This window comes from the organism of the source record quoted next, unplaced genomic scaffold, assembly GCF_019419815.1.
Source record: "Pyrus x bretschneideri cultivar Hongxiangsu unplaced genomic scaffold, Pyrus_bretschneideri_v1 Contig7, whole genome shotgun sequence".
Classification (NCBI taxonomy): Eukaryota; Viridiplantae; Streptophyta; class Magnoliopsida; order Rosales; family Rosaceae; genus Pyrus; species Pyrus x bretschneideri.
In genome coordinates, this window is record NW_025999809.1 from 8,738,300 (window position 1) to 8,751,760 (window position 13,461).

The 13,461-nt window shown below is 35.6% G+C and overlaps 2 protein-coding genes across 3 annotated transcripts; one reads left to right on the forward strand and one right to left on the reverse strand.

The window, feature by feature from the left end:
- The first annotated feature begins 3,647 nt into the window (after positions 1–3,647).
- Positions 3,648–7,954, forward strand: LOC103932634 (ribosomal RNA large subunit methyltransferase I). Of its 2 annotated transcripts, XM_048573834.1 has the most exons (9): positions 3,696–3,826; positions 4,412–4,508; positions 5,034–5,259; positions 5,346–5,480; positions 5,923–6,145; positions 6,250–6,436; positions 6,743–6,927; positions 7,106–7,243; positions 7,686–7,954. In XM_048573834.1, exons 2-9 carry the CDS (start codon positions 4,469–4,471, stop codon positions 7,812–7,814), a joined length of 1,263 nt encoding a protein of 420 aa, XP_048429791.1. In that variant the 5' UTR covers positions 3,696–3,826; positions 4,412–4,468; the 3' UTR covers positions 7,815–7,954. The 2 variants fall into 2 exon arrangements, with proteins under 2 accessions (XP_009340541.2, XP_048429791.1); XM_009342266.3 differs by lacking the exon at positions 4,412–4,508 and having other exon boundaries at positions 3,648–3,826.
- Positions 7,878–12,413, reverse strand: LOC103932286 (ALA-interacting subunit 3). Its single transcript, XM_009341846.3, has 8 exons — positions 11,947–12,413; positions 11,036–11,094; positions 10,839–10,913; positions 10,635–10,748; positions 10,354–10,424; positions 9,448–9,745; positions 8,917–9,206; positions 7,878–8,185 (listed from the first exon to the last, which is right to left on the reverse strand). The coding sequence occupies exons 1-8, from the start codon at positions 12,032–12,034 to the stop codon at positions 8,131–8,133; spliced, it is 1,050 nt and encodes a 349-aa protein (XP_009340121.2). The 5' UTR covers positions 12,035–12,413; the 3' UTR covers positions 7,878–8,130.
- Between the last annotated feature and the right edge of the window lie 1,048 nt (positions 12,414–13,461).

Sequence of the window (13,461 nt, forward strand, 5' to 3'; positions counted from 1 at the left end):
ACCCGCTAAATGAAGCCCAAGTTAACTGGATCGTTCTCGCAGGAAATTTACTTGACAGAATCCTACCTATCGCAGGTTAAATAATATTTATAGACTATATGATGTAACAGTTGATTAGTCTCATGCAAGGCCTGGCAATTTTTGACACCATCCGATAACCCGACACAACACGACACGAAATTAACAGGTGTTTGGGTCGATACGATAACGAATCGGGTCGTTATCGGGTAACCCGATAAGCACCTGTTAAGATAACTGGTTGATTCGGGTATACACGTGGGTAACACGATACACGATAAGCATAATATTATTTTTATAATTTTATAACCCTAAAAAAAATACTGTAATAATTATATACATTAATTTTACAATTTTATACCCCTAAAAATTATATATATATTATATATATATTAAATTAACTATAAAGTTTAAATAATTTAACCCCAAAATATTAACTATCTATAATAATTATATATATATATATATTAAAATTTATAAAAACTATAATAATTATTAATTAATAATTTAATATGCATGATTCATTGCATGATTTGCATCCATTGATGTGATTTCTTTCCATTCAATTTCTTGCCTTTTTTGAAAAAAAAATGGAGGGAAAATGAAAATGTTAAGAAATGTTGAAAATGAAACAAAAAAGTGAGGGAATTAGGGAAAGATGTTGGAGGAAAAAGTGAAAATGATAAGAAAAAGTTGAAAAGGAAACAAAAAAGAGAGGGAAAAATGAAAATTAATAGAAGTGGTGAGAAATATATATATATATATATTTTTTTTTTAATTACTAACTTTTTATCACACACATGACATATCTCACTATTTTTATAATGACACACGTGATGTATGTACTATTCCGTGTACCAGTCAATTATAATTTATACGTACAAAATAAATAGATTTAAATCTACTTAATAAATATATATATACACACACACACAGAACTTGATTGATGGCATACAAATTCTCCAAAACTAATTTCAACGATCCCAACCGTCAAACTTGTTTGTATATGTTTTGAGATCACATCAACAAAAAATCGTAAAACATAAACATTCAGAGATCAAGTAACGGGACAAAGCTTTTCGACAGTTATAAACGAAAAATCACGACTTAACGGTTATTTTAACTTCGATTTTGATGATTTTTTATAGCTACACTCCTTGACCATATATGAATACAATGAATGAATTCAATTTTCAATTTAAAATATTTACACAAATGGATACCACAAAATCTTATGTTATACTTGATGAAAATATAAATAAACTCTAAGAAGTGTTAGTTAATCTATTGTTTTTATGGGATACGAATTCTCTTAAACTAATTTCAACGATCCAAACCGTCAAACTTGTTTGTATATGCTTAGAGATCATATCAGCAAAAAATCACAAAAAACAAACAATTAGAGATCAAGTAACGGGACAAAGCTTTTCAACGGTTATAAATGAAAAATCACGATTTAACTGTTATAATAACTTCGATTTTGATGATTTTTTACAGCTACACTCCTTAACCCTATATGAATATAATGAATGAATTAGATCTTCAATTTAAAATATTTACACAAGTGTATACCACAAAATCTTATGTTATACTTAATGAAAATATAAATAAACTCTTAAGTGTTAGTCAATCTATCATTTTGATGGGATACGAATTCTCCAAAACTAATTTCAACGATCCAAACCGTCAAACTTGTTTGTATATGCTTGGAGATCACATCAGCAAAAAATCACAAAAAACAAACATTCAGAGATCAAGTAACGGGACAAAACTTTTCAACGGTTATAAACGAAAAATCACGATTTAACGGTTATTTTAACTCCGATTTTAATGATTTTTTATAGCTATACTCCTTGACCCTATATGAATACAATGAATGAATTCGATCTTCAATTTAAAATATTTACACAAGTGGATACCACAAAATCTTATGTTATACTTAATGAAAGTATAAATAAACTCTAAGTGTTAGTCAATCTATCATTTTAATAGGATACGAATTCTCCAAAACTAATTTCAACGATCCAAACCGTCAAACTTGTTTGTATATGCTTGGAGATCACATCAGCAAAAAATCACAAAAAAAAACCATTCAAAGATCAAGTAACGGGACAAAGCTTTTCAACGGTTATAAACAAAAAATCAAGATTTAACGGTTATTTTAACTCTGATTTTGATGAATTTTTACAGCTACACTCCTTGACCCTATATGAATGCAAAGAATGAATTTGATCTTCAATTTAAAATATGGATGTGGATATCACAAAATCTTATGTTATAATTTATATACTTAATAAAAGTATGAATCAACTATAATATTAATTATTATATACATTAATTTATTAATAATTATATACATTAATTTAACAATTTTATATCCCTAAAAAGTAAAAACTATAATAATTATATAATATAATTATATATATTAAATTAAATTTAAAAATTGATGACCATTGGATCGGCTAAGATTAAATCTCAGCCGTCCATTTCATAATTATATATATATATATTTATTAAAATACTGCAGTGAAATCAGTGCCCATTCATCATACAGAATCTGTGGATGTTATCTTTGAGGTAACCTAAGTTTGTTTTTATTTACTTTATATATTTGTAGATTGTAGTATTAGTACTATAATAAGTGTTGAAATTATATTTGAAATTGACATGATGCATGATTTTTTATGATGTAGGATTTTGATAATAATTATGAAGGTTCAAGTTCGATTGAAAAAAATGAATTGCAAAAGTATTTGGAGGATAAAAGAATAGATAGAAAAGTAGACATAGATGTTCTTTCTTGGTGGCAAATGGAGCGTTTTCATTATCCGATACTTTCTCAATTAACACGAGATGTGTTAATGACTCCCATTTCAATTGTTGCATCAGAATTTGCATTTAGTATTGGGGGTAGAGTACTAGATCAGTATCGTAGTTCATTGTTACCAGAAACAGTTCAAGCTTTGTTGTGCACACGAGATTGGCTATTTGGAAAAGGAGGTAATATATTTTTATATGGTATAATATTATTATTTTATTTCTTTTCATAATTATTTTGGTAAACTTTTCATAATTTGAATGATTTTTAATGTTTGGTTTTTCTATACTTAGTTTATGCAGAAGAGAGTTCTAACGTGGAAAACCTTACTGAAAACATCTTCAACATAACTCTTGAAGGCAATAGATCAAGCCAAAGTTCCAATACAATTTCATGATGATCGATGTAAATTGAAGATTTTGTAAATGGAGGTGTAAACTTTTGAGAAAGACTTACAATCTTAAAAACAAAAACTCTTTATCCTTGCACATTTAATATTTGTAATAGATTAGTAGTGTATGTATTATTTTTTTATTAGGCTTTTATTTTTGAGTGTAGATATAGTACTTGAACGAGAAATGTTTTAATGTTTTGAAGTAATATTTATGTGGCAATGTGTGGTATGTGACTGTAATGAGACTGCACTACGACGGAATAAAAAGCGTTAATAATCCTTCCAATTAAGCGATACTGAGGGAGAGAGAACGAAACCGATCCATTGCTATAATAAAACAAAAATAATTGATGGACTATGACCCGATCCATGTGATGCAAACCGGGTAATCTCGGGTATGGTGAAACCGGTAAACACCCTACTTTGGCTAATGGAAAATGTGAAGATAAATCCTTGAGTTTTGAGACTGCTCTTCTCTGAGCTGCTGAAAAATATGCAGCATCTTCTTCCGGCCCGCCTCATAAAGTCTCTGTCTGCTACTTCTTTACCATGCACCACCTCCACCCTTCACGAACTTGCTTCTATTCACCCCAAAGGTCTGCCTCTCTCTCTCTCTCTCTCTCTCTCTCTCTCTACTTTTGGGTACTGGGTCTGTCACTAATGGCTTTCTCAATAGAAACAAAGCTACCAATTTCTTTTTTTTTTCAACCGAATAACAGCGATAATTCATTGATAAGAAAACAAGATTGCAAAACGATTACAAGACGGGTGTCAACTGAATACAATCTCGAGTGACCAAATCCTTAATCTGGAGAGCTACCAATTTGTTAAAGTTGAAGTGTGTGTTTGAAACTGTGTATTGTATCTAAGTAATGGATGATGGGCAATGAGAAGCAATATGCAAGAAGAAAGCTTTGTTTGTGTGTGTGTGTGTGTGTGCGTGTGTGTTTGTGAGTCAAGCTCAAAACCATGTGAATGTCTCTTTACTTGATAATGTGGTTGCTGAAGCAAATCCAATTTGACAGATTGTGAAAATGCCTGCCTAGCCTTCAAATTCTATTACTTTTGCTCAATCACCAGACCCGATTTCCAAATGCTGCTGAAATTCGTTTGTCGTAGAGATTCTTTTTCGGTTTGCTATTTAATGGAGATTGATACGAAAACTATATTTCCTTTTGCAGCTAGAACTAGAAGATTATCTGATGACCAATTGCAAGTAATTCCTTTAGACTGCTAAAATGCAGGAAATGGTATTCGATAAACGGGTCTTGATTCTTGGTGATTGTGCAATCCTTTTCTTTTGATGGTTTGCGGGGAGGGGGAGGAGGGGATTGCTTTGACATGTAATGAAAATTTAATGGTTGCATTCATGTTCATTTCTTTCTTTTCATTTTCCATTGCAATCTCATGCCTACCCCAAAAGTTGAAAGAGTAAAAGAGATAAAAGGGGGTAGATAAACTTCTTCACCTTTCAAGATGACAACTCTACCATGTATAGCCAATAGATGATGATGATGATAATTTGATGTGTGGAGAGCGATGATCAGGCTCCGGTTTCTTTTGAATCTTGAAGCTCTATTTTCGTTGTAGAACAATATCTTGTAGCCATTCTAGGGTCTAGGCTAGAGGCAGCCAAAGATGTTTGGTTTCCTTAGAAGTTTGTAACTCAATCAAACATTCATTTGTTTCTCTTAAGCTTTACTTTGGTGCTAGATATTCATGCTTTTCTTGGGGAGTGTTCTATCCATTGATTAATTTCTTAAAATTTCTTAAACATTTTTGTGATTGGGCTGGCCTTGGTAGGTCTTGCGAGGGTTGTACTGAAAAAGGGGAAGACCCAATTATTTAAGGATGGCAGCCCAATGGTCTACAGTGGAGCAGTTGATAGAATAATTGGTAGACCACCTCCTAGGACTGGAGACATTGTGCTGGTAGCTGATGGGGCAGAAAAACCAATAGGATGGGGCATGTACAATTCAGTCTCCATGTTCAGTGTTCGGCTGATGCAACTCGAAGAGGAAGCAACAAGGTAGTACTATTTCTACGAGTCCTTTCTAGTTCTGATTTATCATTACAGTCACAGGGATGTTCAAATTGATAACCTTTATGAAACAGGGATTTGTCATGTGCATTGAACATGGAGAAACTGCTTGAGACAAGAATTAATGAAGCTATAGAACTACGTAAGAGTTTGGGACTTCCATCAGTTACTACAAATGCATTCCGTCTTGTCAATAGTGAAGCAGACAGGTACATGACCTTGAGTGGTAAATTGAGATTTCTGTCGGTGTTTTGTAATTGAGTATGAATGAAGATTCTCCCCTTGTCTTTTGTTAGAAAGGCCAAATCTATATATGCATGTGTAAAGAACTAAAGACGCACTTAATTATTCAACGTACCAGTGATAATTCAGCTCCTCCGGGGGTTGAGAATGTGTGGATGTTATGTGGTATGCATGTTAGGTTTGAAAGAAATTAGTTATCTTTTGGTAAGAACCCTTTAAATTGTAATTAAATTAGGGTAAATGAAACATGTCGGATTTGTATCATTTAATCTGAAATGTTTAGTGTAACTAGTGGCAACACTATTTTGTGGATCCATTGCTATTTTCACCGGTTGTCTACATTACATGGAATTGTCTGTGGACATACTAGATCACTAATTTCAGGTCAATGTCACTTTTTTACCACAGATTGTCAGGATTAATAGTTGATATATTTGGAGATGTAGCAGTAGTAGCATCGTCTGCTGCTTGGGTTGAGAAGTACAAAGCAGAAGTAGAGGCCTGTATTAGGAGAATTGACGAAGTTAATTATGTAAACTGGAGACCATCTTTGGAAGTTTTAAAAGAAGAAGGATTGGATGTGTCAAATTACAAGGAAAGGGATCCAACTACCTGTCCTCAAAGAACAAAGGTAGGATATCCCACAAAATGTTACAGCATATTTTATACTTTTTGTTTCATGCTATATGAGGTCTGTTGCATGTGAATATTTAATGCCATGTTGCAATTATTTAGGTTATGGAAAACGGGATCTTTTATTCCATTTCACTTGAGGGACAGAAGACAGGGTTTTATGCGGATCAGCGTGAAAACCGCCAATTCATATCAACAATTTCAGACGGCCAGAAAGTTCTTGATATGTTCTGCTACAGTGGTGGTTTTGCTCTAAATGCTGCACGAGGGGGTGCTGCAAATGTCATGGGTATGAATAATTGGAATTTAGAACCTGTCTTTCTATAAGAACTTCATTGAAATTGGCTAGGTTCGATCCTTACTGTACGGTGGAGGCTAGATTATATCCCACTGTTGTTGTTTGGTCATCCTGCTTATAGAATATGCATATGACGCCGTGGAGTAATCATTATAATACCAGTGACATAGTCATTTTGTGAGACTTTTGTTCAAAAGGACGTCTAGAATTAGATGATATATATTCATCTTCGCGGGACATCTTAAGATTGCATGTTCAAAGCTAGATGAGTTTCTAATCATTCCTGTATTCCGTCAGGTGTCGATTCATCATTGCCTGCGATTGAGCTAGCCAAAGAAAATGTTGTTCTTAACAACATTAATCCACAGAGAATAACATTTTTGAAAGAAGATGCAAGTGAGTTTATGAAGGGTGCTCTTTCTAGGAACGAATCATGGGATATTGTCATTTTAGATCCTCCTAAACTAGCACCCCGAAAGAAGGTACTATTCAGTTAAATGCATTTGTTACTTTCTGTAGCATGTATTCGAGTTGTTTCAGTACAAATATGAGTGCATTGCTTGTTCCCCCGTATATGACTTCTTACTTCAACTACCTGACCATAGGCGATTCGTTTGTGAATCTTGGCTACCGCTTCTTATTGGATCATTTTGAATCCAGGTTTTACAAAATGCATCAGGCATGTATAGAAATTTAAATTCATTGGCAATGCAACTGACAAAGAGAGGTGGTCTTCTCATGACTTGTTCATGTTCGGGGGCTATGACGCAAAGTGGGATGTTCTTGCGTATTCTTCAGGTAATTTCAATTTTCTGTTGCACGGTGCCTTCACTAAATGTTTGACACCCATAAATACAGTAGAGGTTATTAATCTCATGAAATTCTATGAACACCGATTTTCGCTGGCGTAGGAGCCTCATATGTATAAAGAAGATTACTCGTTCAGTATCTGAAACCAAAGAAAGCATATACAATCCAGTCTTGAAGTGAGGTTCCGAAAATTGTTTTTTCAGCCAAAACGAATTAGATTTTGTGTTCAAGCTCCCGTTTTCTCCTACACTCCTCTTGTTTCTGCAAGTGCACGGGAAGAAAAGGATAGAACTAAAATCGCTTCTCATTTTTAAAATGGCATATAATTTGGCTGGAATCATCTGCTGTTACAAAAACGAGTGACTTGCTAATATTTGATTTGATGAACCTCTCTTCATCCTTCTCAATTTGTTTTGATTTCTTTGTATAGGGTGCAGCATCAGCGGCAGGGAGAAAAATAACCGTTCTACGGGACGCCGGAGCGGCATGCGATCATCCCATTGACCCATCCTACCCAGAAGGCAAATACCTTTCTAACGTCCTTCTGAGGGTCCTTTGAAGATGACAATCACTTATATTAGAACACAAGCAAAAACCCAATCATATTTTTGAACAACGCATATACAAAGCGATCGATCAATGGACATGACTTTAGATGTATTCAATATTCGTGGAATTATACATGGACGCGTTCATTCAGTCACTCTCGAAAGAGATTGCGAAAAAAAATTAACGAAAGAAAACTCCAAATGACACAAAATTATTTTCAAAGTTATATGTACTGCTCACACTGAAAACACTAATTTACATATAATTAAAATCGGTCATTCGGAAACGCTTAAGCCAGTCCGTCGACATCGGCGGTTCTACTCGCCTTAGTGACCTCCCGGATTTCTGTTCCACGACAAATACGATGGGTCTCCAAGTTGCCTGAAAGAAGAGAAAGGATCATTGGTGATCATATCACAACATTAAACTGTTTACTATCAAAAAACAAATACGTGGAAACATTTAGAAATAGCGGCCACATCACATACAACCCTGGACAAAATTATCTAGGCATTGACAAAGTTGATCACTGCGAAACAGTCTGTTCGATTAACATGGATGGTACGGTTAACACGTCGTCATCTGTCAACGTATAATATGGGGAAAGTTCATATTCGCCAAAGCTGTAGATTTAATGTGGATGAGTGCGTGTGTGTCTACATATTACGAAATTGGAGGCTGTGCTGGAAAATCAAGGCCAGTAACATCAAAGTTAAGAAAAGAAAAGGCAAGACGTACTAATAGTACACCAGCCATAAAGCAGAGCAAAATTGGACTGAACTTAAGAATCACAAGGGAAAGTTGGTCCATAGCATGCAAACAAACATCTTTAAGCTGCCAACAAAGAGTGTTACTTGAGACAACAAGCGGGTAAGGAGAAAATATGCCACATCTTTCTATTTTGAAAAATCGCATCTACCCTAATAACTAGCTCGACATGAAGTAATCTACAGGGTTTCTTTAGCTGGTTCTTATGCATCTTGAAAGACCGTTCAGACAATAATACAAGAGATAATTCCACAAAGAGGAGAGTTCATGTAAGGCTACTGTTGATAGCATTTAATATTCCTTGCATGATAAACATAGGCGGGGCAATTGGTTTAGGAGTTTACCTTGGCTTAACAAGATACACAACCGTGAAAGCCATGGCTAGAAAGAAGCACAACCCTCCAACAGTGAGATAAGCAATGCCAAGGAAGTCATTCCTGCCACCAATCCAACTGGTGGTCGAGAGCACGAGCTTCTTCTTTCCATTAAAACTGTATGTGTTGTAATTGTTCTCCAGTGTCACTTCTATCGTATCATTTTCTTCCAGATCCACCTCTATCTTTCCATACAGCTTTCTAAATGTCGGTAGTGCAGCAGTTCTCATCCAAACAATAAGGTCCTCTTGCTCACTTAACTGTTAAACAAAAAATATTGACCTGGTTAACCACTTGCCTCCTTGAGAAAACAGTTTGCTAACCCAACAGTTAAAATAAAACTTTTCAGCACAAAAATAACCTTTAGGACAATACAAGACACTTTTCCCTATTTCTGACAGTAAACAAAAAACATTTTATAGGGTTTCAGTGTCATCAAAGATGCCTAAGAGCAACCATAACACTTACAAAACTAGAGATGACCAGGGGCAAAATGCTTACTGGTTTAGAGATATTCAGAGACGCGCCACCTTTAAGAGTTCCATTCTGAAAGTTCTTTGGAAAGACATTTTTGCCAAACTTGTGCTCCCTATCACTCTTCCACGAGATATCCTTCTTGTTCACCGTCAACGGCTGGCTATTGCGGGAAAAACTATAGGTGTCGTTGAACAAACTCCAAGCAATAAGACCACAAGGTACTATAGGTAGACCATTTGCTTTATCTTCAGGCTTACAAGCATCTATTTCACTCTGAGACTTTGGATCTTTCAACTGTTGATCACTTCGACTCTTAACATATCTGACAAGTAGAAAACCGTAGTCAGGCTGGATAATATTATTTATATATAATGGAAAAAGGAGATCTCAGACTTGATAATAAATATTTCACACAAAACCAATTGTAGCGACAATCTACCAGGAAGATCCAAGCTAGTCGCACAGTGAAACTATTCAAGAACAAAAATTGCTGGCGGTAGTAGAAGTGAGTAGTGTACTGTGTACATGAAAAAACTCTTCAAAGAACTGGTGTGCATGCCTTAAACCAAATTATGCTGCAACATCACATGGATTTACATAAAGTGTATACTACTAAGATTCTCGTGATTGACTAAGCTTTTTATTTTTGTTATTTTGTACAAGATAATCAGGACGCCAGACATGATCTCAGAGGGGTGCTGTTCTTTGGACCATATTTCATTATCTGCTGTAAGAGCTTCCATGGAACCTGGTCTACCTACTGCTCTGTCCATATATGGCCAGAAAATATCAAGGCTCCAACATAGCTATGATAAAATTTTGGCCTTGCCATAACTTGACCCACCCCTTTCATTAACTTTCCACATAAAGGTTTTTGCATCAACCATATTAAACATAAATGGAGGATTATGGCCAAGGCAGGAGACATACCTGCGATGATTCTGGTAAAAATTGTCAAGCTGGTAATATACATATATAGGCTGCTTCATATGCTTTGATACCTTCACGCAGGAAAAACTATCCATCAGTGGCCATGGGGATTAAGTTCTCAGTCATAATTAAAAATATTATCTAAATGCACATGATGCTGCATAGTTCCTAGAGATACCTTGGTAGCTCGACAAGGATTGCAACCACCACCAAAAATAAGTATTAATCACAAATGTGGCAACTAAAATCTCTTGATGATTAAAAAACAAGGAGAACCTTACCTTTAGAGTTCTGTTACATGTTTTAACTCCAGGCCCTTGTATGAACCTGACCTTATCATCTCTAGCGGGTGTTGGTATACAAGCAGTCTCATACCGATCAATAATTTCAACAACCTGACAGAAACATTTTCCTGATCAATCTACATGTAGGACTAGAAAAGAACAAACAAATTATGCAGAGAATTGGGTTTAACTCAGCCATACATCTCGAGAAGCAAAGAGGGAAACAACTCCGATGGGAATGAAGACAATGCTTACGAGCATGAATGCTGAGATCACCTGCATGAACAAGCGTGCACCGCACAAATGCACAAAGAGATAAGATGAGAGTTCTGCTAAAAATCTAGCATGCAAAGGTGGATGACTAAGGAGATATCTAATACAAACACTATAAAACTTACCCATCGTGGCGTGAGAATTGGCTTGCATGCTGGAAGTTCCTGCTGAGTAAATCTTGAATCTGAAAAGATCAAGTTTATAACATCTTTAGTTTACGATTGATATAAAAGTTACTGAGAATCATACAAAATGCAACGTGAAGACATAAAGCCAGCTTTGTCCATGCCCACCTAGTCCTACAATTTATCAAGTGAAGGAAGGGAAAAACAACGGAAAAGCTTCCTCTACATATCAGCATCTTAGATTACGTAATCACAAACTTCACACTTGGCTGAAATCACTCACTATGTATGTGGCACATCCATCTATTTTGCAAAATATTATCATATCAGCCACATTGTACCTCTCCGACAGTAAACATTAGATACCCTTTTATAACCATAGACAAGTCTTTCACATAGGTACCCAAGAACAGAGTTACAGAAAGAATTCCAACTTTAGTTTCCGTGTGCCTTATATAAATCGATTATAGTACGAGTAATATGAGTGGTATGGACCCCTAACTATCCATCATCAAAGCTAACCCACCAGATGCCATATGCATAGAAGTTTCCTAATGCTCCCAAATCTTATAATATTACTGTCAAGCCACGAAAGTTATTCGCGTCGATCTTCATAAACCCAGTCTTCTTAGTCCTGATTTCGAATTGATGAAAGCAGCCTAGGTTGAAAATTCACTCTAAGAATTTAATAAATTCTCTCCGATATATAATTGACTTCTAAATTTCTAAACCTAACTCAGAAAATATTTATCGGCCAGGATCATGTACGAGAAGCACATCATGTAATTTAAATCATTTAAATTTTGAAAAAATAAAATTCAGATAATTGAAAATCTACCATCTGGGTATTTCTGAAATGAACTAAAAACCTAAAATTAATACAAAAGCTTAGGACTTGGGAAGGAAATCACATTTGGGTCGCTTGGAATGCCTCCTGGTAGACGTTGCATCCGCAGATCCGGCGCCTCCTGAGCTAGACGGCGCCGTATTGGAACTCATCGGAGACGAACCCTGTCTTCCGCAGCAGAGATTTTAAATTCTTTTTCTTTTCCGAAAATTAAGAAAAACCCACTCGACCTATGGATTCGAATTGTATGCGATGATCAAAGAGACGAACGGATTTTTTTTTTTTTTCTTTGGTGTGGGTGGGGGGAGGGGGTTTAATTGGAAATGGGGGTGGTGGTGGTGGGTTTTGAGGAATTGAGGAATTGGGGATTTTGTATTGACTTTTTTAGAGAGAGGGATGTGGAAGAAAGCGTCTCCTTTCTTTCCCTCTCTGCAAGGTGGCCGGCGATCCTCTCTCTCTTCTCTCTCTCCGTGTAGAAGAAAGAAGAATAAGAAATTTCTGAGAGAGAAACAAAAACCATTCAAGTATCGAACCAGTCCAATGCGATTATACGGTTAGACTCGGTGTCCAATTTTTTCAATTTGATTTTTCTTTTTGCTCTATTTTTTTTTATTTACTATAATTTGTTCATTGAAGAAAATTGAAATAAAATATGGTTGAAATGTCTTTTTCAGTCAATCGGTAACGTTAGTAAGTTAAATAGTTAGTTATTAGTTGGATGACAAAAAAAATCCATCGGTTTGGTTTCCCGTGGTTGCTTGTCCGTAATGGGGCAATTTGGGGATTTTATTAAAGACCCGAGCCACATATTGAGCGATGATGGTATTACCATCTCCTAACCCGACCCCAACCCGATTGGATGTTTCTATGCTATTACATGGAAGGATAAAAATTCAATGAATTAGAGGTTTTTTTTTTTTGGATAAATAATAGCATTAGTGAGTTAAATTACTAGTTGTTAAAGGAATAAGGATCAATGGGAATTGAACCCACACCAAGCACACGCAACTATGCTAAAGCAACACAATTGAGTGAAACTTTTTTTAAAGGTAATTATTTTTCGTAGCTTTTTTTATTTACATATAGTAGTTGACTAATTAAATAAAATTTTCATGATATGTGGGTTTTTTTTTAATTTTTTTTTTAAAATGGGAACAATTGGTAGCAAGTTACGGTTATCCATCTATTCTGGGGGCCAAGAAGACTTACTGAGGTATTTCACTCTCCCCTAGCCACAATTCTGGCTTCCACACCAACAGCAGTTTTCGAACCCAAGACCTATAGGTTTTAATTTGAAGGAAGCCTCGCAATTCGTCATTTACCACTGAATCACCAACTCGTGGTTTCATAATATATGGGTTGACGAGTGTGAGTTTAGAGGTTGTAAGATCCCAAATCGCGCCAGGGGAGTGATCCTTAGATGTATTTCCCCATCCCTACCTAGCACGAGGTCTTTTGGGAGCTCACTGGCTTCAGGTTCCGTAGGAACTCTGAAGTTAAGCGAGAAGGGGGCTAGAGCAATCCCATGATGAGTGACCCACTGGGAAGTTACTTGTGAGTTCCCAAAAATAAAACCGTG

Bases quoted from the DNA above. Each gene is read 5' to 3' on its own strand.
- LOC103932286 (XM_009341846.3), bottom strand. From the start codon at position 12,034: ATGAGTTCCAATACGGCGCCGTCTAGCTCAGGAGGCGCCGGATCTGCG. The intron at 10,914-11,035 runs GTAAGTTTTATA...TTGTTCATGCAG, and splicing joins CAATTCTCACGCCACGATGG to GTGATCTCAGCATTCATGCT. The intron at 9,207-9,447 runs GTAAGCATTTTG...TTTGTTTAACAG, and splicing joins CTCTGAATATCTCTAAACCA to TTAAGTGAGCAAGAGGACCT.
- LOC103932634 (XM_009342266.3), top strand. From the start codon at position 3,724: ATGCAGCATCTTCTTCCGGCCCGCCTCATAAAGTCTCTGTCTGCTACT. The intron at 5,481-5,922 runs GTACATGACCTT...TTTTTACCACAG, and splicing joins GTCAATAGTGAAGCAGACAG to ATTGTCAGGATTAATAGTTG. The intron at 6,146-6,249 runs GTAGGATATCCC...GCAATTATTTAG, and splicing joins CCTGTCCTCAAAGAACAAAG to GTTATGGAAAACGGGATCTT.